Source organism: Chrysemys picta, chromosome 3, assembly GCF_011386835.1.
Source record: "Chrysemys picta bellii isolate R12L10 chromosome 3, ASM1138683v2, whole genome shotgun sequence".
Taxonomy (NCBI): Eukaryota; Metazoa; Chordata; order Testudines; family Emydidae; genus Chrysemys; species Chrysemys picta.
The window spans coordinates 501,371-526,349 of record NC_088793.1 but is presented as its reverse complement, the minus strand read 5'-3'; the positions used below and the strand labels follow the sequence as shown (position 1 = coordinate 526,349).

The 24,979-nt window shown below is 55.2% G+C and overlaps 1 protein-coding gene across 2 annotated transcripts in view; it reads right to left on the bottom strand.

Moving 5' to 3' along the window:
- SNX17 (sorting nexin 17) overlaps positions 1-24,362 on the bottom strand; it is a 43,528-nt gene extending 19,166 nt beyond the window's left edge. Inside the window, exon 1 of one of the 2 annotated variants that reach the window (XM_065587309.1) lies at positions 24,143-24,362. In XM_065587309.1, coding sequence (XP_065443381.1) covers positions 24,143-24,280 — 138 coding nt within the window. In that variant the 5' untranslated portion in view covers positions 24,281-24,362. The remainder of the gene's footprint in view (positions 1-24,142) is intronic. The other variant, XM_065587308.1, reaches the window with a different exon arrangement.
- Positions 24,363-24,979: the final 617 nt, after the last annotated feature.

The following is a 24,979-nucleotide window of genomic DNA, read 5'->3' as shown; positions in this document are numbered from 1 at the left end:
CATGTAGGTACCAATGACACAGGGAAGGGTAGGAAAAAAGTCCTGGAGGCCAAATGTAGGCTGCTAAGTAAGAGATTGAAGTCCAGGACTCCATGGGAGCCATTCTCTGAAATGCCTCCAGTTCCACGCACAGGGCCAGTTAGACGGGCAGAACTGCAGGGTCTCTCTGCGTGGATGAGACGATGGTGTAGGGAGGAGGGGTTTAGATTTACTAGGAACTGGGGAAACTTTGGGGAAAGAGGGAGCCTATACAGGCAGGATGGGCTCCACCCACACCAAATTGGACCCAGACTGCTGGCATGTCAAATTAAAAAGGTCATAGAGGAGTTTCTAAACGAAGGGCTGGGGGAGACCTGACAAGTGCGGAGGAGAGACCAGAGACATCCCATGGCAGAGATCTATTACTCCTGGGGGGATTCTGCGCCCCTGAGCAATGCAGAATTTTGCAGAAATTACTGTTGTACATGCAGAATTTCCTTCCTCGCACAGAAACGGGCTGAGTGCTGCTAGTCACCACTAGGGGCTGCTGGACCCGGCAGAGCCCAGCTCACACCGCTGGGGAGAGAGCTAGAGGGATCCTGGCAGCTGTATGTGGCACGCAGGAAACTCAACACAAGCCTGGCACCCAGCATCACATTTCTGACAAATTTTATAAGTGCTTGTTTACAAATGCAAGCAGTAGAAATACAAAGATGGGTGAACCTGAGGGCCTGGTATTAAATGAGGATATTGATGTAACAGGGAACCACAAAATCTTGGTGGAACGATGATCATTAATGGACATGGTGATACCAGGGTACAAAATACACAGGAATGTCAGAGTAGGTCACACTGGTGGGGAAGTGGCACTATATTGAACAAAAAGAGTCAAATATAGCAAAAATCTTAAACCAATCAAACAGTGTCACTGAATCTCTATGGATAGAAATTCCATACTGGAATAATCAGACTATAGCAGTAGGAATATTCTACTGCCCACCTGACCAGGCCAGTGAAATGCTGAAATGGGATTGGAGAGGGTACAAAAACAGAAAACCCAATAACAACGGGGGATTTCAACTGGGAAACAGTCATATTGACTGGGAACAGGTCACTTCAGGACAGGTCACAGAGATAACATTTTTAGACACCGTTAATGACTGCTTCTTGAAGCAGCCAGTCCTGGAACCATGAGGGGAGAGTCAATTCTTGATTTAGTCCTAAGTGAAGCACAGGATCTGATCCAAGAGGTGAATAAGAGTGTTGATCTGCTCAGTAACAGAGACCAAAATTTAATTAAATTTAATATCCTTCTGAGGGAAGAATTCCCAAGATGCCCACCACAGCAGCATTTTACTTCAAAGGGGAACTACACAAAACTGAGGAAACTAGTTAAATGGAAATGAAAAGGAACTGTCACACAAGTGAAATGCCTGCAAGCTGCACAGAAACTTTTTAAAAACACCGAAATACAGACTCAAACTCAATGTTACCCCAAATTTAAAAAAAGAAGAAAACCAGGAGGATGACCAAACACATGCCATCATGACCAAACAAGGGGTTAGCGACAACAAGACATCTTTTAAAAATTGGAAATCAAATCCTGCTGAGGAAAATAGAAAGGATAAACTCTGGCTAGTCAAGTGTAAAAGTATAATCAGGCAGGTGCAAAAAGAACAACTACCAAAAGACACAAAAACTAACAGCAATTTTATTTTTTTAAGTACATCAGCAGGGCTGGCTCCAGGCACCAGCTAAAGAAGCAGGTGCTTGGGGCGGCCAATACCAAGGGGCAGCACTCCGGCCTCTACTGGGGCGGCACATCCGGATATTCGTCGGCTGGTCCCTCAGTCCCTCTCGGAGCGAAGGACCTGCCGCCGAATTGCCGCCGAAGAGTGGAGCAGCGTGATCGCACTGCCGCAGCTTTTTTTTTTTATTATTATTTTTTTTGCCGCTTGGGGCGGCAAAAAACCTGGAGCCGGCCCTGTACATCAGCAGCAGGAAGCCCGCTAGATAATCAGTGGGGCCACGGGATGTTCGAAGTGCCTAAAGGAGCACTCAAGGGAGACAAGGCCATTGTGGAGAAGCTACATGAATTCTTTGAATCGGTCTTGACTGCGGAAAACACGGTGGAGATTCCCATACTTGAGCCATTCTTTTTAGGTGACAAATCAGAGGAACTGTCCCAGATTGACAGCTTGATAGAGAACGGTTTGGAACAAATTGATAAATTAAAAATTATTAAGTCACTAGGACCAGACAGCATTCACCCAAAAGTTCTGAAGGAACTTAAATATGAAACCGCAGAAAAAATAACCATGGTATTGCTTAAATCAACCTGCATACCAGATGACTGGAGGATAGTTAATGTGATGCTGTTTTTAAAAAAGGCTCTGGAGGCGATCCTGGCAATTACAGCCAGTGAGCCTAACTTCAGTACCAGGCAAATTGGCTGAAACTATAGTAAATAACAGAATGATCAGACACAGATGAACGTAATATGCTGGAGAAGTTTCAATACAGCTTTTGTAAAGGGAAATTGTGCCTCACCAATCTATTAGAATTCGTTGAGAGGGTCAACAAGCATGTGGACAAGGGGGATCCAGTGGATAGTGTAACTTGGACTTTCAGAAAGCCGTTGACAAGGTCCCTCCCCAAAGGCTCTTAGGCAAAGTGAGCTGTCATGGGATAAGAGGGAAGGTTCTCTCATGGATCAGTAACTGGTTAAAAAACAGGAAACAAAGGCTAGGAATAAATGGTCAGTTTCCACAATGCAGAGAGTCTCCCATGGCTCTGTACTGTGATGAGTGCTGTTCAACATATTCATAAATGATCTGGAAAAAGGGGTGAACAGTGAGGTGGCAAAATTTGCACAAGATAAAAAATTACTCCAGATAGTTAAGTCCCAGGCTGACTGAGAAGAGTTACAAAGGGACCTCACAAAATTGGGTGACCGGGCAACAAAATGGCAGATGAAATTCAATGTTGATAAATGCAAAGTAATGCACACCGGAAAACATAATCCCAATTATACATATAAAATGATGGGGTCTAAATTAGCTATTACCTCTTAAGAAAGAGATCTTGGAGTCATTGTGGATAGTTCTCTGAAAACATCCGCTTAATGTGAAGCGGCTATCAAAAAAGCAAACAGGATGTTGGGAATGTTAGGAAACGGATATATAAGAAGACAATTGTGACATTATGAGTGTGATATAATATTTCATTGGAAGGCGACAGGGCCAGAAAGAGTTAATTAACTCACGGACTGACCTGACCCATGGCCGAACTTTAGAAACTGGTTAGGAAGATATGTAAATAGATAGAGCTTTGAAATGCAAGTCTGCATTGTTAGAGATAGAAGGGGGGATGTTTGCTCAGGTCTTGTGATGTAAGCAAACAAGTCTTGTCCATTGCTATAGTTTTAATTCAAAGATCAAAACAGAATATTAACATTTAGGAAGACACTTGAGGGAAATAGTATTATTGTCTCTATGTCTCTTTGAAGGTTGTGGTAACTTGGATCTGAACTGTTTAATGGATAAATTACCCTGTGCTAATTGCCAGGATGTTTGGGAGAAGGAGAGTTAAGCCTAATGTTTTCTCAGGCCGAAAGGCTGCTGGAAATGTATAAGAACCCTGGGACACAATCCTGCTTCATCTCAGATCTGCTTTGGGTTTCAAGAGGGGGAAACCTTAAGCCATAAGGATTGAGATCCCCAGTCATTGACTGGAGTCACTCTGAATAAGGACATTGGACTATAACCTCTGGACTATTTCTAAAAGGACTTTTGGCAACTATAAGCTCATCTCTGCTATGTGTCTGAACCTCAAGAATTGAATTCAAGTCTGTCTGTAGATTGATCTTTTAACCAACACTCTCTCTTTTCTGTTCTAATAAATTTTAGCTTAGTTAATAAGAATTTACTATAGTGTGTATTTTGGGTAAGACCTAAGTTATAATTGAACCTGGGTGTGTGGCTGATCCTTTGGGATTGGAAGAACCTTTTCTTTTATAGGATGAGATAAGATTTTCAGTAATCATCATCATATCTGACAGGTGTGTCTGGACGGAGGCCTGAGGCTGGGCACTTTAAGGGAACTGCGTTGTTTGGACTTCTGAGTAACCAGTGAGGTCCTATAGAAACTGTTTTGTGCTGGTTGGTAAATCTAAGTATTGGAATAACCACCAGCGTTTGGGGTTTGTCTGCCCCGTTTTGTTTGCAGTTCACCCTGATTAAGTGACCTCAGCTGGCTCCCACGGGCAGCACCATCACAACAGTAAATAACATACCACCAGTATATACATCCATGGTACGCCCACACCTTGAATACTGTGTGCAGATCTAGTAGCCCAGCTCAAAAAAGATATATTAGAATTGTAAAAAGTACAGAGAAGGGCACCAAAAATGTTTAGAGGGATGAAACAACTTCCCATATGAGGACAGATTAAAAAGACGGGGACTGTTCTGCTTGGAAAAGAGACAACTAAGGGGGGGGATATGATAGGGATCTATAAAATCATGAATGATGTGAAGAAAGTGAATAAGAAAGTGTAATTTACCCATTTACATGAACCAGGGGTCACCCTATTAAATTAGTAGGCAGCACGTTTAAGAGAAACATAAGGAAGTATTTCTTCACACAACATAAAAACGGCCAGACTGGCTCAGACCGAAGGTCCATCTAGCCCAGTGTCCTCACTTCTGACAATGGCCATTGCCAGGTGCTTCAGAGGGAGTGAACAGAGCACAGTCAACCTGTGCAACTCATTGCCAGGGGATGTTGTGAAGGGCAAAAGTATAAGAGTTAAAAAAAAAAAAAAAGTTCATGGAGGATGGGTCCATCAATGGCTCTTAGCCAAGATGGTCAGGATACAACCCCATGCTTTGGGTGTCCCCTAACCTCTGACTACCAGAAGCTGGGACTGGACAACAGTGGCTGGATCACGTGATAAATTGCCCAGTTCTGTTCACTCCCCCTGCGGCACCTGGCACTGGCCACTGACTGAAGACAGGACACTGGGCTAGCTGACCACTGGTTCGTTTTTATGTCCTATGCCCTGCGCTCAGTGACTCAAGGTCCTTTCCAGTCCTATGTTCCTCTCTCTGGCGCACTAATGTTGGTGTTAATACATTGTGGTATGGCAAAGGAATTCCTGAGGAGTGCAAGGGTGTGTGCCAATATTCCAGCAGGGCAAGCGGAGCGGCTGCATGCCACAAGGTGCCCTGGTAAGAGAGTGGAGTGCAGGGCACCAGCTGCCTCCGCAGGGGGCTTTAAGAGAGGGTGTCTGGGCCATAGAGATTCCTAGTTCCCAGGGCCAGATGGGATCCTGTGATCACCCAGTCTGACCACCTGTATCACATAGGCCACAGACTGCCCCACAATAAATCCGTTAGAAACTCAGCCAATCGGGATTGGAAAATGGTCAGTGCTGGAGAGGCCACCGCTCCTTGGCCAGTTGTTCCAGTGGGTAATGAAACATTTACACCTTATTGCCAGTCTGAGACAGCTTAGCTAATCAGAAAGATGGCTGACAGGGGACCTGATTAGAGCGTCTAAGGGCCTTCCTAGGGAGACAATGCCAGGTGCTAAAGGGCCCGTCAGTCTAGCAGAGAAGGGCAGAATAAGGAGCCATGGCTGGGCGCTGAAGCCAGACACCCCAACAAGGCACCAGTGCCGGTAAGGAGCGGCCAAGGGCAGCGGTGGATTCTCCGTGTTTTGATCGTCAGATCCACACTGGCTCCTGTCTGGAAGGTGTTTTAGTCAAACCCAAGTTACTGAGCTCAGTGCACTGAAATGTAGGAAATGCAACAGCCTGCAACACCCAGCAGGTCAGACTATGGTCTGATGGTCCCTATTAAAAACCCAAACCCCACGGGGGGGGGGGGGGGGGGGGCATGTTCAATGGCCAGGGGGTTCCCCCCTACCCACCCGCCTGCACCGCCACAGGCTGCGTCCCCAGCCTGCAGGCACATGCCAGGCTCCGCTCCCTCCCCTGGCTCGGAGCCCCAACTCACGGGGAGGCAGAACAGCAGCGCCAGCCCCAGGTCTGGAACAGCTCGAGGGGTCCTCGCCGCGCCCAACAGTGGGCCCTGGAGCTCCAACCCTTCCCAAGCTAGCAGGGGCAGTGCACTTGGCCTACCACAGGCCAGAAGCGTACAGCGAGACTGCCCGCCCCTCCCTGGCAGGGCTGGAGGGAGCGCGCCCAGGCTGGGATAGCAGGGACGGCGGTCAGCAGGGCACTGAGGAGGTGAGAGGGACCGCTCCCTCCATCGTCAGGCCCGCTTGGTCTCTGCTACACCCTCCGGACGCTGAGACCTGCCAAGTCTGCTGGGGGGCGACTCGCCCTCCCCGGGGTCCCTGCGCAGAGGACAGTGCCTCTGAGGCAGCGAGGAGCTGCGCCACGCAGCTGAGGCGGATGCGGCCCTGCCTGGAATACCAATGAGGAGCTGGGGGATCCGCAGGGAGGCAGCGCTCCAGAGGCTGGCTCGGATCACAGCCCAGCCAGACGCAGTTCCCGCAGTAAGAGCGGAGAGGGGGGACAGTGAACAGTGTAGGTTGGGATCGGCTACAGTGGTGCTGGGCAGCGTGACCCCAAGGCCTCCTTCCCTCTAGCCCTAGCCACAGCCCCAGTCACCCAATCCACGGGGAGCCCTGCCATTGAGGCAGAAACTTTGCAGGAGGGGAGGCAATTCCCCAGCAGGGCTCACAGCCTGGCTGTGTAGAGCCCTCCACCAAGGGGCTCGCTGCCAGCCCCGGGGAAAAGACACCCTCATGGCAGGCAGCCTCCTTGCCCTTCCCACACAGAGCCGCTCTGCAGTGGCGCAGGGACCTCTGGACAGCTCTCAACTGGGAGATGCACCAGCAGAGACACATGGTGCATGGGGACGAGAGAGGGAACCCTTCTGCCCCCAGCTCATGGGCAAGCAGGGGCTGTGCTCACCGGCTGCTGGCATTGGGAGCAAAGCCATGCTGCAGCCTGATAGCACACAGGCCAAGGAGAGAGAGAGAGAGAGAGAGAGAGTGTGTGTGTGTGTGTAGCCCTGAGGCAGGGCCAGCCTGGGAGGAGGGGGGTCAGGGTGGCCAGCCCCACGGCCAGGCCAGGGGGTGGGGTGGCTTGGCGGACATGGCACTGTCGCATCTGCAGAGCCAACGAAGTGGGTATTTCTGGACTATAGTTTTTAATCCTATGTGTGCCTCAGTTTTCCCCGGCATGCTCCAGCATTACCTAGAGGGTAGGAAGGGTTGTTTGCTTGCTGTGGAGGCCAAGAGACTCAGGGCTGGATGGCTCCCAAGTGTCGGGGACTTGGCCCCACACCAATGGAGATTTCGAAAAGACAATGGCAAATCCAATCCCTGGAATAAATTGCCCAGGGAGGTTGTGGAATCTCCATCATTGGGGATTTTTAAGAGCAGGTTGGACAAACACCTCTCAGGGATGGTCTAGACAATACTTAAGTCCTGCGCTGAGTGCAGGGGACTGGACTAGATGGCCTCTCGAGTCCCTTCCTGTCCTATGATTCAATGACTTAGCAACCAGAGCCCATGGATGGCCCCCTCTGGGCAAGAAGCCACGCCACGTCTGGGGAGGTGCCAGGAGGTGGTTAAAGGTTGGCTGCTGGAGAAGTCGGGGCCCACAAACTGGGACAAAAAGGGGTCAGAGGGACAGGGCTCTGTGCTGACCAGAACGGACTCTGCTGTAACTTTCTTTTCTCTGGGCTACCCCAGGGCTGCCTGTGCCGTGTGCCAGGCCACTGATACACCCGCCTATCTGCCCGCGCTGGCTGGGTGTCCCCGGAGACGCTGGCGGGGGGGTGCTGCTCCCCAAGATTGTACATGTCTCCCCCAGGGTCTGTCCCAGACTCGCTGCCTGGAGCTCCCGGAGTGGGGCAGGGGGGCTGCAGCCCCAGAGGCCCAGCCTAAGGAGGCGGTGAGGCTGCGTAGCTCACCCCGGAGGAAGAGTGAGACCCCAGAGAGTCTGGGTCACTCAAGGCCCCTCCCAGGGACTGTTCCCAGACTGGGGCATAGCCCAGCCCCAGGGGTTTGTGACACAAGTATCTCACCTGAGAGCGACAGTGCCAGCATTTACCCGGAGAGCTTGGACCAACCCCACAGAGGGCTCAGAGACAAGGGCTGATGCCTCAGACGGTCCCTGGCTCTCCCTGCGGAGTCCACGTGCCCCAGAGGCGATGGGCTCCCGGGGGCCGGAGGCTGTGGGTTTCTGCAGCCACCCAGGCCATGCGATGGAGCTGACGCGGTGGATCTCAGCATGCCGCTGGGAGCTGCGGCTGCGTGGAAGGGTCCGTGGGCTGCTGTCAGGCTAGATCATGCCAGTTCATTGGGGCTGACGGCAGAGTCCTTAGGCTCTGGAATTCAATGTCCAGCTCAGACGACCTACTCAGGGGTCTCTGGGAGGCAAGACAAGCTCAGTGCCACAAGCCCGCCACGGCCCAGCGGTGCAGCAGCTGCCCTTGGCTACGCTGGGGCACCCGAACCAGGCCTGGCATGTCCCTTCCTGCAGGCGAAGCAGGCGCTAGAGCCACATACCACAGGAACCACACCAACCGGGAGGCACTGCTACACCCTCACAGCCAGCACCCGTGCTGCCGCAGCTCTGCTGCTCCACAGCGCCCTCCTCCTGCAGGCCTGGCTTGTAACAGCCTGGGCCCTGCAACAGCCTCCTGGCTCTGCCCAGCCCGCACCAGTGCGGGTAGAGCCTCCTCCCAAGGGGCCCCGGCTCCATACATGTGACTTCCCCTTTGTGGTAATGTGATGCTAGCAGAGCAGCTCATGCAGCAGTGTATTGGGGCAATTCACTGGTGTACGAGGAGAGATCCAAGTGATAACTGGAGAAGAGCATATTTGGTGTTTAAACTTCATAAAACTAAGGGGATGTTACATGCATTGTTTTTACTGATCTGTGTCCTGTCCTAATTAATAGCCCCCTGTGACTTTGGGACACTGTACATACCCTCGGAACTAAACAACTCACCCGCCATCGAAGACGCCTTGGGGAACGCTAACGAAGGACTCTCAGAAAAGGTGCTAATTCCAAAGCAAATGGCCATGGCCTGTGATGAGCAGAGGGAAGGAAGGAAGGAAGGAAGGAAGGAAGGAAGGAAAAGCCCCGCTGGGCAGAGAGCCGGTCAGCTGTCTTCTGCCAGAAGAGGATACAAGAATGGATGCAAAGGAAGATCCCTCATCTCTGGACTGTTTGGATTCTTCCAGGGAAGTGCGCCAGATGCAAAGTGGAGATACCCAGCCCCGAAATACTTTTGCGAAACTGGCCGTTTATTACAGCACTGCCACCATTTGGAGTCACAGACTGTGACTCGCCCGTGCAGATATTGTACCTGCTTTAACCTCTCAGTAACTCTCATTCGTTTCTCTTAGCTAATAAACCTTTAGTAAGTTTACTATAGAATTGGGTGCCAGCATTGCCTTTGGCATACGATCCAGATTGCCAAGTGACTGGTCTCTTGGGATTGAGTGAAACCTGATGTGGTTTGATTTTGGGTTTCAGTGCCCATTATCACAACGTTCTGTTTGTCTGGGTGGGAGACAGGCTGGAGGAGACTGTCTGTTGCTGAAATCTAATTACCGAACACACCATCCACTTGGGTTGCCTGCCCTGTTTCTGACAGTCTGCCCTGAGGTCGGCTCTCCCAGCTATGAATCACTCCAGACAGCGTGACAACAACATATCACGCTCTGGCCAGCACAGTACAGCTGGCAGGCATCTGCAGGCCTATCAGGGTGGAAACCATGGGATGCTCCTCCACTCTCGGCTTAAGAACATAAGAGCTGCCAACCAGGATCAGATCCTGGTCCATCCAGCCCAGTGTCCTGCCTCCAACAGTGGCCTGTACCAGAGCTTCAGGGGGAGCGTACAGAACAGCGCAATTTTTGAGAGAACCCACTTACACTTTTGGCCATCACAAGAACCCATGGCAACAAGTTCCACGGGTTAATTGGGTGTTATATGAAGAAATACTTCCTCTTGTTTGTATTTCATAGACTTGCTCTCTATTAATTTCATCAGGTGACCCCTGGTTTTGTACTGTGGGAAAGGGTAAATAACATTTTTCTGTTCAGTTTCTCCACACCAGGCATGATTTTCTAGACCTCTATCGTATCCCCCTAGTCATCTCTTTTCTAAGCTGAACAGCCTCTCCACGTATGGATCATCTATGTTGCTCTTCTCCGAACCTTTTCCAGTTCTACTAGACTGTTTTTAAGATGGGGTGACCAGAACTGGACACAGTATTCAAGGTGTGTACTTGAATACTGTGGGAGTACTCCTAAGGTGTGGGAGTACTACAAATTTTATATAGTGGCACTAGGATATTTTCAGTCTTATGTTCTATCGCTTCCTAACATTGTTGGCCTTTTATACCACTCCTGTGCATTGAGCTGAAGTTTTCAGAGAACTATCCACGTGGACTACAAGATCTCTTATCGCCTGCAAACTCTGCCACTTCACTGCTCACTCTTTTATCCAGATCATTAGTGAATATGTTGAACAGCACTGATCCCAGTACAGATACATAGGGGACTGCATCTCCACAGATACATAGGGTCACTGCTCTCCATTGTGAAAACTGACCATTTATTCATACTCTTTGTTTCCTGTCTTTTAACCAGTTACTGATGCATAAGAGGACGTCCCCTGATATCCCATCACTGCTCAGTTTATTTAAGAGCCTTTGGTGAGGGATTACATCAAAGGCTTTCTGAAAATCCAAGTACACTCTAGCCCTGGAAAACCCTTCTCTACATGCTTGTTCACCCCCTCAGAGAACTCGGACAGGCGGGTGAGGCAAGATTTCCCTTTACAAAAGCCCTGCTGACTCTTCCCCAACAAATCATGTTCATCTCCGTCTCTGATCATTCTTTCCTTTACTACACTTTCAAGCAACGTGCCCTGTAGGCTCACCAGCCTGGAAGTGCCAGGATCACCTCTGGAGCCCTTTTTAGAAAATCAGTGTCACGTTAGCTACCCTCCAGTCACATGGTCCAGCAGCGGATTTAAGTGACAGATTTCATACCACAGATAAGAGTTCTGCAATTTCACATTTGAGTTCCTGCAGAACCCTTGGGTGATACCATCTGCTCCTGGAGACTTATTACTATTTCATTTATCAATGTGTACTAAAACGTTCTATTGACACTGCCTGTTTGGCAGGCTTCCTGCTTCTGATGTACTTTAAACAATCCTCACTGGTGGTTTTTGCATCTTTGGCATGTTGCTTCTCAAATTCTTCCTTGGCCTGCCTTATTACACTTTTATACTTAACCTGCCAGAGTTTGCTTTCCTTCCTGTTAGCCTCACTCTGACTTCCAGAGTTGAAAGGATGCCTTTTTACCTCCAATGGCCTCTACTACTCGGCCGTTAAGCCATGGTGGCATTCTTCTGGTCCTCTCATTGTCTCTTCTCCTTTGGGGTACCCATTACTACGGAGGCTAGCAGGCTTCCTGGCTCATTCAGCGCTAACCCCGTCAAGAGCTGGGGGGAGCTTAACAAGGGAAAAGTGTGAACAGGAAGAAGACAGCTGTACACAGAGACTGCTGACCACAGAGACAGCTCACCCAAGAGACACACAGTCGCAGGCCTCACCACCCCTGAAGTGAATGGACCAGCTGTAAGGTAGGGTGCCCCCAAGAGGAGGGGCTGAAGGTAGACCCCAATTAAAGACACTCTACCAGCTGTCAAGTATCAGAGGGGTAGCCGTGTTAGTCTGAATCTGTAAAAAGCAACAGAGGGTCCTGTGGCACCTTTGAGACTAACAGAAGTACTGGGAGCATAAGCTTTCGTGGGTAAGAACCTCACTTCTTGCATCTGAAGAAGTGAGGTTCTTACCCACGAAAGCTTATCCTCCCAATACTTCTGTTAGTCTCAAAGGTGCCACAGGACCCTCTGTTGCTTTCTACCAGCTGAGAAGCCAAGCCCCAAAAGGGCAAACCCAAAAGACTGCCAAAGAGAGATCACCACTGCCTTTGGTTTTCCTCTGATTCCCCTCTCTCTCCAGGGAGGGGCAGAGAAACAGACCCTGGTTTGTTTGGAAAACCCCTTGTGTGGTACGAACAGGGGCGGGACATAATAAACAACTTGCATCGGGGTCTAGTGGGGACTCGGGAGCCCTGCACCTTGTGACTGCTCCTTTTAATTTCTGGTCTAACAAGATGGGGAGCACGGGGGCCCGGAGCATTTATGTGCCACCGACAGCCCGTCTGCCCACCCACCGACCTCCAGGGTTCGGGCTGATTTCAGACAGACCTCTGGGGATCTCTGCCAGTTTCCTGCTCTGCCCAAGGCACAAGCAGTGAGATTCTGGGGAGAACAGCACTGCTCTGAAGTCAGATCTCATGGAACCAGCCTCAGGTCTAGCCCTGGCAGGTAACGACAACACTGGGCAACAAACAATGGCCCCAATGCAGTTGGAGAGAGGAAGTCTCTGTCCCCAGGTAGGCGAGGCCCTTTCTGCACTAGGAGCAGAGTGTTTTACCATGGCCAGCGTTCCCCTGTGAACACGTGTGAAAACCGCAGGCTGCCCCGTCTTCACTGGGATTTCACCTTGGGCTAGCAAATCCGTGCTCAGAACATGCCTTCCCCCTGCACGTGGACACAGCTTTCCGGTGCACAGCCACAGAGAACTCACTGCTGCAGCTGGCTACCACCCTCATGAGCTCTACTCCCTCCCACCCACACAGGCAGCCCACTGCTCACCGGCACAAGCCACAGGAACCAGCCGGGCTGGCGTTCAGCACCCTGGCCACCCCCCACGTCAGCTCCCCGGCCCCAGCCCCCCACGTCAGCTCCCCGGCCCCAGCCCCCGGCACAGCCCACAAAACTGCCAATGCTACGGAGGTGCCCAGGGCTCCCTGCCCCTCTCCCCGAGCAGCCCCGGGGCGCTCCCATCCCAGGGCGTGCTACTACTTGAGCAGCTGGTGCCTTGCAGCACGAAGTCTGGTGAGAGCTCCCACTGCTCGACCAGGACCAGGTGCGAGGAAGAGCTCCTAGGATGACCGGGCGAAAGGAGACTGGCCTGGCTTAGCCTAGCCAAAGACGGGCTGAGCAGGGATCGGACTGTTCTCTCCACATCCAGCTGGGCACTACACACCAGGGAGGGAGAAGAGCTGCTGACGCTAAAGGTCAATGCTGGCCCAAGAACAGAGAGAGATAAAGCAGCCACGAGGACACAGGCTAGCGCTGCGGAGTGAGGCTCTGGGACCCACTTAGCTCGCCTGCTCCACTGCTTTGAAGACGGCTCTTGGCAAGTTTATGAACAGGACAACGTGAGGGGGCTGCCTGTGCTAGCAGGGACTGGCCACAATCACCCCCACACACACCCCCGGAGCTCCTGCGATGCACCGAGCTCCATCCCGGCGCACACACTCTGCAGCACGCCCAGCGCAGGCAGGTGGCAATGGCTGGCAGCAGCAGGGCACGCAGCCCCAGCCACGCCGACCCCACAGGCAGGAGGAGACGACCCCCCCAAACCCAACACTCCTAGTTACGTTCGGGTCGGGCTGTGCCACTGAGTGACCCCTACTGAGCTGGGGACCCCCCTTCAATCCTGCGCAGCCGGAGGCTGAGCCCTCGTGGGGGATGGTCGCGCCGCTCTGGGCTGCAGCCCCACAAACAGGAAAGGCAAGGAAGAGACCAAAGCACCAGAGTAGTCGCTGCCTTCACTCCGGGAGCTCCCAACCCCCGCCCAGCCCAGGGGGCCTTTGCTAAGTGGCGGCCTGCGGTCAGAGACGGCTCTGTGCCAGCCCCTCAGCCACCAGCCCCGAGTGAGCACACACCGCAGCCCAGCGGCGCAGACGCCCAGGAAGCTGCCAAATCCATTGCCTCAGACAGTCTGCTCAGCTCCAGGGCCCTGCTCCTCCAATGAGCAGCCGAGCTGGGAGGGCGGTCCTGCTCCAGCTGAACAAAACAGGAAGCTGGGGGCTGGCTGTGCGCTCCAGGCCCCTCGGAGCCAGGCAGCACAACCCCTCCCTCCCTGGGGCCAGGCACCTAGGGGTAGAGGTTCCCTGCCCACCAGCGCCCCCGTGGAGCCAGGCAGCACAACCCCTCCCTCCCTGGGGCCAGGCACCTAGGGGTAGAGGTTCCCTGCCCACCAGCGCCCCCGTGGAGCCAGGCAGCACAACCCCTCCCTCCCTGGGGCCAGGCACCTAGGGGTAGAGGTTCCCTGCCCACCAGCGCCCCCGTGGAGCCAGGCAGCACAACCCCTCCCTCCCTGGGGCCAGGCACCTAGGGGTAGAGGGTTCCCTGCCCACCAGCGCCCCCATGGAGCCAGGCAGCACAAACCCTCCCTCACTGGGGCCAGGCACCTAGGGGTAGAGGTTCCCTGCCCACCAGCGCCCCCGTGGAGCCAGGCAGCACAACCCCTCCCTCCCTGGGGCCAGGCACCTAGGGGTAGAGGTTCCCTGCCCACCAGCGCCCCCTCGGAGCCAGGCAGCACAACCCCTCCCTCCCTGGGGCCAGGCACCTAGGGGTAGAGGTTCCCTGCCCACCAGCGCCCCCGTGGAGCCAGGCAGCACAAACCCTCCCTCACTGGGGCCAGGCACCTAGGGGTAGAGGGTTCCCTGCCCACCAGCGCCCCCTCGGAGCCAGGCAGCACAACCCTCCCTCACTGGGGCCAGGCACCTAGGGGTAGAGGGTTCCCTGCCCACCAGCACCCCCTCGGAGCCAGGCAGCACAACCCCTCCCTCCCTGGGGCCAGGCACCTAGGGGTAGAGGGTTCCCTGCCCACCAGCGCCCCCGTGGAGCCAGGCAGCACAAACCCTCCCTCACTGGGGCCAGGCACCTAAGGGTAGAGGGTTCCCTGCCCACCAGCGCCCCCTCGGAGCCAGGCAGCACAACCCCTCCCTCCCTGGGGCCAGGCACCTAGGGGTAGCGGGTTCCCTGCCCACCAGCACCCCCTCAGAGCCAGGCAGCACAACCCCTCCCTCCCTGGGGCCAGGCACCTAGGGGTAGAGGGTTCCCTGCCCACCAGCGCCCCCATGGAGCCAGGCAGCACAACCCCTCCCTCACTGGGGCCAGGCACCTAGGGGTAGAGGGTTCCCTGCCCACCAGCGCCCCCATGGAGCCAGGCAGCACAACCCCTCCCTCACTGGGGCCAGGCACCTAGGGGTAGAGGTTCCCTGCCCACCAGCACCCCCGTGGAGCCAGGCAGCACAAACCCTCCCTCACTGGGGCCAGGCACCTAGGGGTAGAGGGTTCCCTGCCCACCAGCGCCCCCGTGGAGCCAGGCAGCACAACCCCTCCCTCACTGGGGCCAGGCACCTAGGGGTAGAGGGTTCCCTGCCCACCAGCGCCCCCGTGGAGCCAGGCAGCACAAACCCTCCCTCACTGGGGCCAGGCACCTAGGGGTAGAGGTTCCCTGCCCACCAGCGCCCCCGTGGAGCCAGGCAGCACAACCCCTCCCTCCCTGGGGCCAGGCACCTAGGGGTAGAGGTTCCCTGCCCACCAGCACCCCCTCGGAGCCAGGCAGCACAACCCCTCCCTCCCTGGGGCCAGGCACCTAGGGGTAGAGGTTCCCTGCCCACCAGCGCCCCCGTGGAGCCAGGCAGCACAACCCCTCCCTCCCTGGGGCCAGGCACCTAAGGGTAGAGGTTCCCTGCCCACCAGCGCCCCCTCAGAGCCAGGCAGCACAACCCCTCCCTCCCTGGGGCCAGGCACCTAGGGGTAGAGGTTCCCTGCCCACCAGCGACCCCGTGGAGGCCAGGCAGGGCTGGACTGTCCCGCCCGGCTCCTCACAACACACAGCAGCTGCGGAGTGGCAGACAGAGGAGAGTGCCAGGGAACCTGGGGAAAGGGTGAGGGGAGGGACAGGTCCCCTGCAAAGCAAGCTCAGCGAGGGACCTGCCTTCACACTGCCCTATCCCCAGCGCCCGCAGAGCGCGAGCGGCTCTGCCCCTACCGGCCAGGCTAGGAGCTACAGGTGGGGCAGTTCTGGTGCCCTCCCTGAGCTCTGGGGCACTGCCCTCCCTGGATACAGTCAGGGCTGAGACAGCGCAGCTATGGGGGGGAGAGAAGAGGTTTGCGGAGGAGGGACTTAGCCCCTCCCCGAACGGGGAACAACCCAGTGGAGTCCAACCAAAACAGAACTAAACCCAGCCGAGTCCCCGGCGCGGCCCCTCGCTGCCCCCAGGCCAGGAACCCAGCAGGGCTGCGACCCATGGCTCTGCACGCTCCGAGCAGAAGGCTCACGCCTAAGCCATGCGCAGAGCTGCTGGGTGTAAAACATGCCAATGGCTGTCTCCTCCCGTCCTGAGGGGCTGGAGGAGCCGAGGCCCATCGCTCCCCAGCATCCCAGCCCAGGGCTTGCAGCCTGGCCACTGCAGTCTCTGAGCCCCTCTTGGACAGGCCACAGCCACACTCCCTGGTGGTCAGAGACCCCCGAGATGCCCCTACACAGGATCGCTCTTGGCCAGCCCCACAGGGGACACAGCCCCACAGCAGGCCTGGTTACTGCCCTGGCAGTGTGAGGAGAACGCAGGTCTCCACCCACACCCAGCGGAGGTAACCGCACAGATGCGCAGCACGTCTTTCTGAGCGTCCCCTTTCTGAGTGTCACCTCAGGACTCCCTCCCTCCAGAAGCAGCAGCCAAACGCCCCAGGCTCCTCAGGCTCTCCCCACAAGACGCATGTTGTCAGCAGGACAGCCGGGGGAGCTGCCCCAATGCACCGCACTGACCCTTAGAGAGAGAGCATAAGCCTTGTGATGGGCGTCAGCAGCCCGGACGCCATCCTGGCGAGCACGGCCCCTTTCTGCCTCGCCCACTGGGTAAGTGCGCACGTAAGGGAGACACAAATGGGGGCTCAATCCAAGATGGTCGCCTTTCTGAGAGCGCCTCCTACGAGCGGGAAGCGTTAGGAATCCCTGCCGTTTATCGGGGTCTCGTGGACAGGCCACCAACCCCACTAGCCCTGCCACCTTGCCACTGTTACTGTGAGTCAGCCTTCCCCGGCCTGGTGACAACTGGCCATCGTCATGCCAGCGCTGTCCCCCACCACAGGGAATGACGCGAGAACAGCCAAGCCAAGCCAACCTTTCCCATTGCAGGATTCCTCACAGCACGTCGGCTTTCCCATGGCTAAGTGATCATCCTCGTCCCTCTCCGGAGAAAGCCCCAAAGGGCCAGAGAAGCTTGGCACTATTCTCAACAGGACACGGCAGATCCCAGCCCTGACCCTCACAGATTATACAAGCCAGTGAGAGCAGCGAACAGGAAGGATGCAGCTGAGGGCCTGGCTCTCTGCGGGAAACACTGTGTTCACAGCTCAGCCTGTTTGGGGCGTCGAGGAACTTTGTCCACATGGCACTTGGACCTTCCTGTCACGCAGGGACATGCAAGGAGCAGGTATTACCTGATACTGCATTGGTAAGACCGTTACTGCAGCACTGGACCCAGCTCTGGGCTTCACGCGCTTTGTACAGGAAGCTCACAAACTGAAGAGGGTTCAGAGAAGAGAACAGGAATGGGTCAAGGGCTGGAAACCCACCTTACAGTGAGAGACAGAAGGAGCTCAGTCTCCTTAGCTTAGGAAAGAGAAGGTGAAGGGGTGACTTGATGACAGCTCAGTGCGGAGGATGGTTCTGAAAGCAGACAGCTCTTTAATCTAGCACACAAAGGCAGAAGGTGCGCCAATGACCGGAAGCTACAGCTAGAAAATTCAGGTGGGAAGAAGGTGCACGTATTTACAGTTCAGGTAAACGACCATTGAATGGAAGGTTCCCTGTCACTTGGGGTCTGAGACTGGAGAAACCATCAGCTCCTGTTCAACCACACACTACTGGGCTCGAGGCAGGACCACTGGGTGGGGCCTGAGCCACGCAGTCAGACTGGGTACACCTCTACCCCCATAGAACGCGACACAATATAGCACACATTCTGACATAATGCGGTAAAGCAGCGCTCGGTGGGGGGGGCTGTGCACTCCCGCGGATCAAAGCAAGTTCGATAGAACGCGGTTTCACCTAGAACGCGGTAAGATTTTTTGGCTCCAGAGGACCGTGTTATATTGGGGTAGAGGTGTATCAGAAGGGCCCTGGCCAAGATTTTCAAGGGAACAAGGGCATGAAGCCAGGCTCCCAAGCCCAGATTGAGGAACCCAGCTCCGGGACCCCGCAGCTCCTCATTTCAGTTTTTCAGTCTGGGCCCATGAATCTATGAAATCTGTTCCCTAGAGCTGGTAGGGGGAGTGCCCACGGGAGCCCCTGGGACCCCTGCCAATGGGGACTGATTCACGTATGCGGTTTTTAATAGTTTCCAGGGGAGATGGAGTCAGACGCTGCACCAGGTGCTACCAGCCCACAAGACGACAAGGATGGTCTCAGCCCAGCTCTCAAGGCCAGGTGCCCATGTCACAGTTACCACGGTGGCCAGAGCAACGTGGAAGCGACACTTTGCACCCAGCACGTCCCCCATTTAGATGGGACGCAAGCTCCAAGTGCTCCCAGCTTGCTGGGTGCACCAACAACAGAGACCGAGGCGCACAGTGCACATCCAGAAAGACCCTCTAGGGCAGGGGTCGTGAAGTTTAAGGCCTGCAGGGACCACCAGATCATCCGGTCTGACCTCCGGTATATCACAAGCCGCCACCACCACCCAGCACCCGCCTACTGAACACAACGACCAAACAGGAGACCAGACTATGACACGCCACAGGGAGTAAACGGGAGAGGCCGAGGTGCACAAACGTCTGTGTCCCAGTGGGCGTCAGCAGCTCTGGGGAAACTCCGATCTATAGAGGTGGGAGAAGCAGCCAACTGTCTTATTCCCCCAAAAGCCCTTAGAGCCCCGCAGCAATGCATGATGAGGACTCCAGTGCATGCTTCGGCCAGCAGCCCAGCCCACCAGGAGCCAACAGACACAGGAAGAGAGGGTGGGAAGAGTTTCCCAGCCCACCAGGAGCCCAGGACAACAGCACCGTTGGCTTGTTTTGAGCAAAGGAAAATCAGGCATGAAAGCCCCGAAGGCCTGGCCAGAGGGACCAAGAGGCAGGAAAGGCCAGGCTGGAGTCTGTGGCTGCAGCAGGGAAGAGCTGTGGGAACACAGACGTGATCACCGAACCAGCAGCGCTAGTGCAGGCTGGGGAGCAAGGCAGGGGATTTTGCCTGCCAAACCTTCCCCACAATCCCACTGTCGCAGCCTGCGACACAGACAGAGCGGATCAAGGAGGGAGGGTGAGCCGCAGCAGGGGCCCTGGGCCCAGTTCAGTCCCACAGGGAGAGTTACCCCCAGGAGAGGAACACACTGGCCCTTAGCACCATTGGGAACATGCACAAGGCCCACTACCAGCACGTGACCGCGAGGGCTAGGGACCCACTTCCAGTAGTCCTGCTGCACCCTGGCTTGGGAAGGGTCAGAGCGGGACAGCACCTCTCTCCTCACCTTGTCCCTTGCCCACTGCAGCCCTAGCTGGGGGGCATTCAGCGATTCTTAGACTCCAGGCCAGAAGGGACCATTGTGATCAGCTAAGGCCTCAGCTGGATGGTGTCCAGGTCTGGGCGCCACATTTCAGGAAAGAGGTGGTCAAATTGGAGAAAGTCCAGAGAAGAGCAACAAAAACAATTAAGGTTTGGAAAACATGCCCTGTGAGGGCAGATTGAAAACCCTGGGTCTGTTCAGTCTGGAGAAGAGAAGACGGAGGGGGGGCATGGTAACAGTTTTCAAATACTTCAAAGGTTGTTATAAAGAGGAGGGGGATCATTTGTCCTCCTTAACCACTGAGAGCAGGACAAGGAGCAAGGGGCTCCACTAGCAGCCAGGGCGGGTTAGGTTGGACATTACGAAACACTGCCTAGCGGTCAGGGTGGTTAAGCAGGGGAACAAATTGCCTAGTCACCGTCATTATCTAATCTGTTCTTAAAACCCTCCCAACACCTGGTCTAGCCCAGCAATACTCAGACCGACCGGGGCTTATGAGCCGCAAGTGGCTCTTGAATCGGTCTCCTGTGGCTCTTTCCAGCAGGATATTAGAACCCTGTTGTTACCTGTCAGCTCTGTGTTCTTGGGGAACCAGGGCACAGTATCCAGCCTGCCTGACTCACGAAGGACACCACCCCCCACCCCAAACCTCTGCATGAACCAAAACTGATCAGAAGAAAGACTTTAAAAAAAGCAATGAAAAGGCTGTGGGAGACCCACTAAACCCCTCTGGACAAGGGTGACAGGATTACGGCAACTCCCCTAGCCTCATTTGTATGGAAGATGGGACAGGGAGGCATCTCCATCAGCATACAGAATGGAGAACAGAGATTCCCAGGCAAGAACCGCACTGAACTCTGGGACCAGAGAAGCAGGGCAGCACTGCATGATGGGGGATCTCTGCTCCAGATGTTAATGAACCCACGTCTGCACACACCCAGCTCAGCAGTGATCAGCCCAATTCTAGTAATAAACCCTTGATTGGGATCCAAAATAGCAAAGCTGTCTAATTGCATAGTGAGCTCCCTGGAAGGAACATTGCCCACAGCCAGGAATGAGCAGTTCCTATTGTCTAGCCTGAACAAAACAACATTGGCATACTCCCTTGAGCCATCAGTTCACCCATACACAAATCTAGTGTTCTCCCTTGAACCATTGTTCTTTCCCTACAAAAACCCCTATCCCTGCTCAAGTAAGTTCTCTGATGCCTGGATCCAAAATCTGCATCAGTTCCACTGGGACTTCATCTTCTCCTGACTGATCGTGCTGGGGGCTCTGCCTGACTCCCCCATTCAGGACCCTCAGCTACCACCATCCCCTGGGACACTGATCGATTCAAGCTTCACGGAGTGGTGAGAACCCAGCTCTCGCTCTCTCTCGGTATAGCCTTCTGACCCCAACTTGTGTGATCAGTGATAGTTTTCTAAACCTGACTTCTATCATCAAATGTAAGTTAGATTTAATATCATCACTGTTTGGTTTGTTTGGCTCCCCTCGTATGGTTACTACCTGGCAATAAATCACTTTCATGGTTAAGCTGGTTGCTCCCTCCCCTTCCCCCTCCCCCCACCCCGCATGGGTGTTTTTTGGCTTCCCCATTCACTCTGCAGCAACGCTCCTCGTAGCTAAGCTAAAGATCCCTGCGGCGCCCACAAATCCTGTGGGGTTTGCTCATCCAGTGGGTTACGACCAGAACAACTGTAACGTGAAAGCGGGGCTAGGGACGAGCTGAACCTGGGCCATATGAGGGGGGCAGTTCGGAAGTGCTGCTCGACCCAGTCTGCTGAGTCCAGGGGCCTATAAGGGGTCAGCTTGGGTGTGCTGACCAACCTGGTCCTCTCAGACGCGCTCTGCTAACGTGTGTGTGTGTTCCTCTGATTCTGGGGCTGGAGGAACCCAGCCCTGGGGAACCGAGGTCCTGCAAGATAGCTCCATTGGGAGGGGACTTGCAGCAGGGAGAAATAAAGCTCCGTATGAGAACACAAGTGACACAAGCAGTACACTGATAGAATTACAGAAAAAAAACCCCATGCACACACAGAAGAGTAACCCTAATAAATGAGCGTACCCCCACGGGCAAATCTGGTAACACTGTATGATTTAATTATTAACCCATCTAAGTCATTAACCAACCAGGGTGCTTTATTAACCAATTGTAGCTGATAAAATAATAATATTTGGTCAGTCATTTTGCTGCGAGAACATATTATAATATATACATGCACACAAAATATTTCCCCGTCATAGAATCTCAGGGCTGGAAGGGACCCCAGGAGGTATCTAGTCCAACCCCCTGCTCAAAGCAGGACCAATCCCCAACTAAATCATCCCAGCCAGGGCTTTGTCAAGCCTGACCATAAAACCTCTAAGGAAGGAGATTCCACCACCTCCCTAGGTAACCCATTCCAGTGTTTCACTACCCTCATAGTGAAAAAGGTTTTCCTAATATCCAACCTAAGCCTCCCCAACTGCAACTTGAGACCATTGCTCCTTGTTCTGTCATCTGGTACCACTGAGAACAGTCTAGATCCATCCTCTTTGGAACCCCCCTTTCAGGTAGTTGAAAGCAGCTATCAAATCCCCCCTCGTTCTTCTCTTCTGCAGACTAAACAATCCCAGTTCCCTCAGCCTCTCCTCATAAGTCACGTGGCTCCAGACCCCTAATCATTTTGTTGCCCTCCACTGGACTCTTTCCAATTTTTCCACATCCTTCCTGTAGTGTGGGGCCCAAAACTGGACACAGTACTCCAGATGAGGCCTCACCAATGCTGAATAGAGGGGAATGATCACGTCCCTCGATCTGCTGGCAATGCCCCTACTTAGACAGCCCAAAATGCCGTTAGCCTTCTTGGCAACAAGAGCACACTGTTGACTCATATCCAGTTTCTCGTCCACTGTAACCCCTAGGTCCTTTTCTGCAGAACTGCTACCTAGCCATTCGGTCCCTAGTCTGTAGCAGTGAATGGGATTCTTCCGTCCTAACTGCAGGACTCTGCACTTGTCCTTGTTGAACCTCATCAGGTTTCTTTTGGCCCAATCCTCTAATTTGTCTAGGTCCCTCTGTATCCGATCCCTACCCTCCAGCGTATCTACCACTCCTCCCAGTTTAGTGTCATCTGCAAACTTGCTGAGAGTGCAGTCCACACCATCCTCCAGATCATTAATGAAGATATGACTATATAGGACTATAGTAAATGAAACGATGGATTCACACTCCTGGGGCTCTTTTGGGGAATGTTGGTCGCTAATTTGGCTCCTGAACCACTGAGGTCTGAGGATCACTGGTCTGGACAATACTTAGTCCTGCCTCAGTGCAGGGGATGGGGCCAGATGACCAATCATGGTCCCTTCCAGTCTTACATGTCCATGACTGTACTCTGACCTCCTCTATAGCACAAGCCAGAGAACTTCCCCAAAATAATTCCTAGAGCAGCTCTTTTAAAAAAGCATCCAATCCGGACTGCAGTATTGCCAGTGCTGGAGAACCCACCACAGCCCTTGATGAATTGTTCCAGCAGGTAACTCCCCTCATCATTAAACAGGTCCAGTCTGGTTTTGTCTAGCTCCAGCTTCCAGCCACTGGATCGTGTTGTACTGTCTGTCTCTGCTAGACTGAAGAGCCCGTTGTTACCTGCTAGTTCCCCATGTAGGTACTTGGACGGGGATCAAGTCACCCCTTCACCTTCTCTTTGCGCTCCTGGAGTCTGTCACTATAAGGAATATCTTCTAATCCTTTATTAATTCTTGTGGCTCTTCTCTGAACCCCCCTCCAATTTATCACCAACATCCTTCTTGAATTGTGGGCACAGGATTCCAGCAGCGGCTGCACCAGTGCCCACAACACAGGTAAAATAACCGCTCAGCGCCTTCTTGAGATTCCTGTTTATGCATCCAAGGATCACGTTGGCGCTTTGGTCACATCATTGCACAGGCAGCTCACATTCAACGGATCATCCACCCCCACCCCCAAATCCTCTCCAGGATCACTGCTTCCCTGGAGTCCCTGGTTCGCATCCAGCTACATTACACAGCATTCAGGGGCTTGCAGGGCGGTTCCCTGGTGCGGACTCTCTGGAGGAGTTTCATAGTGGGTACGTCACCCCCCACCCCCAACATCCAAGGGTTGTATCAACAACTTCTAACTCGGAACGCGCAGGGGACACTGGGGCAGGCGGCTGGCACAACGGGTCACCCCACTGCTGCAGGGCTTGGGGGGCCCACGATCCAGCCCCTCCCGGGCTGGGGGGCAGCCGTTTGCCGGACGGTGGGCAATGGAAGGGCAGGGTCGATACCAAGGGCCCCACCACAACCCTGGGAAGTGGGGGCAGAACAGGCAGCCCCCAGCCACAGGGCCGGCCCCACACAGACTGACAGCAGCCCCCCAGCCCTCAGCCCCCCCGGGAACCGCCTCCACACCCCGGGACAGACCCGCCCGCCCGGACAGGGACCCCCAGATCACCCTCCCCCCCCCGGACTGGACAGGGACCCCCCAGCACGACCCCCCCATCACACACCCTGCCCGGGCAGTGACCCCCCCCCCAGCACGCCCCCCCAAATCAACCCCCCCCACACCCGGACTGGACAGGGACCCCCCATCACGCCCCCCCCCATCACACACCCTGCCCGGACAGGGACCCCCCCCAGCACGACCCCCCGGATCAGACCGGACCAGGACCCCCCCGGACCGGGACCCCAGCCGGGCCAGGCCCCGCCCCCTCACCACGTAGGCGGCGCCGCCCTCCCCGGCGCGGCTCTCGGTCTCGGGGATGGAGAAGTGCATAGTGCCGCGTGCCCCTAGCGCCCCTGCGCCGCCGCCATGTCGGGCCGCACCACCGCGCCACCCACCGGGGGGGGACATGGGCGGGCGGATGGTACGGCCCGAGGGTGACTGTGGGCGGGGCCTCCCCGCACCAACGGCGGGTTCGGCCCCGGGATGTACCAAGCGGCCCCTGCAGGGGGGAGCCGCCCAGCTTGCGAGGGCGGGGCCCGGCTTGGCACCTCGCTCCAGTCGGGGGTTTGGTACGGCCCGGGGCGGGCTCCCTGCTTCCGCTGGGCGGCGCGGCACGTGCCGGAGGGAGGCGATGGCGGCTCCTCCCCTCGCCCAGAGACCCTCCCCCGCCCCCTCTTCAGTGCACCGCCTGCCCCCCACCGCCCCTTCCTCTGCACCCCTGCAATGCACCCCCTGCTCCCCCACTGCCCCACAGCGCCCCCTCCCTGCAATGCACCCCCTGCACCCCCACTGCCCCTTCCTCTGCACCCCTCCAATGCACCCCCTCCCCCTGCAATGCACTCCCTGCACCCCCACTGCCCCCACAGCGCCCCCTCCCTGCAATGCACTCCCTGCTCCCCCACAGCGCCCCCTCCCTGCAATGCACCCCCTGCACCCCCACCGCCCCTTCCTCTGCACCCCTGCAATGCACCCCCTGCTCCCCCACAGCGCCCCCTCCCTGCAATGCACCCCCTGCACCCCCACCGCCCCTTCCTCTGCACCCCTGCAATGCACCCCCTGCTCCCCCACAGCGCCCCCTCCCTGCAATGCACCCCCTGCACCCCCACC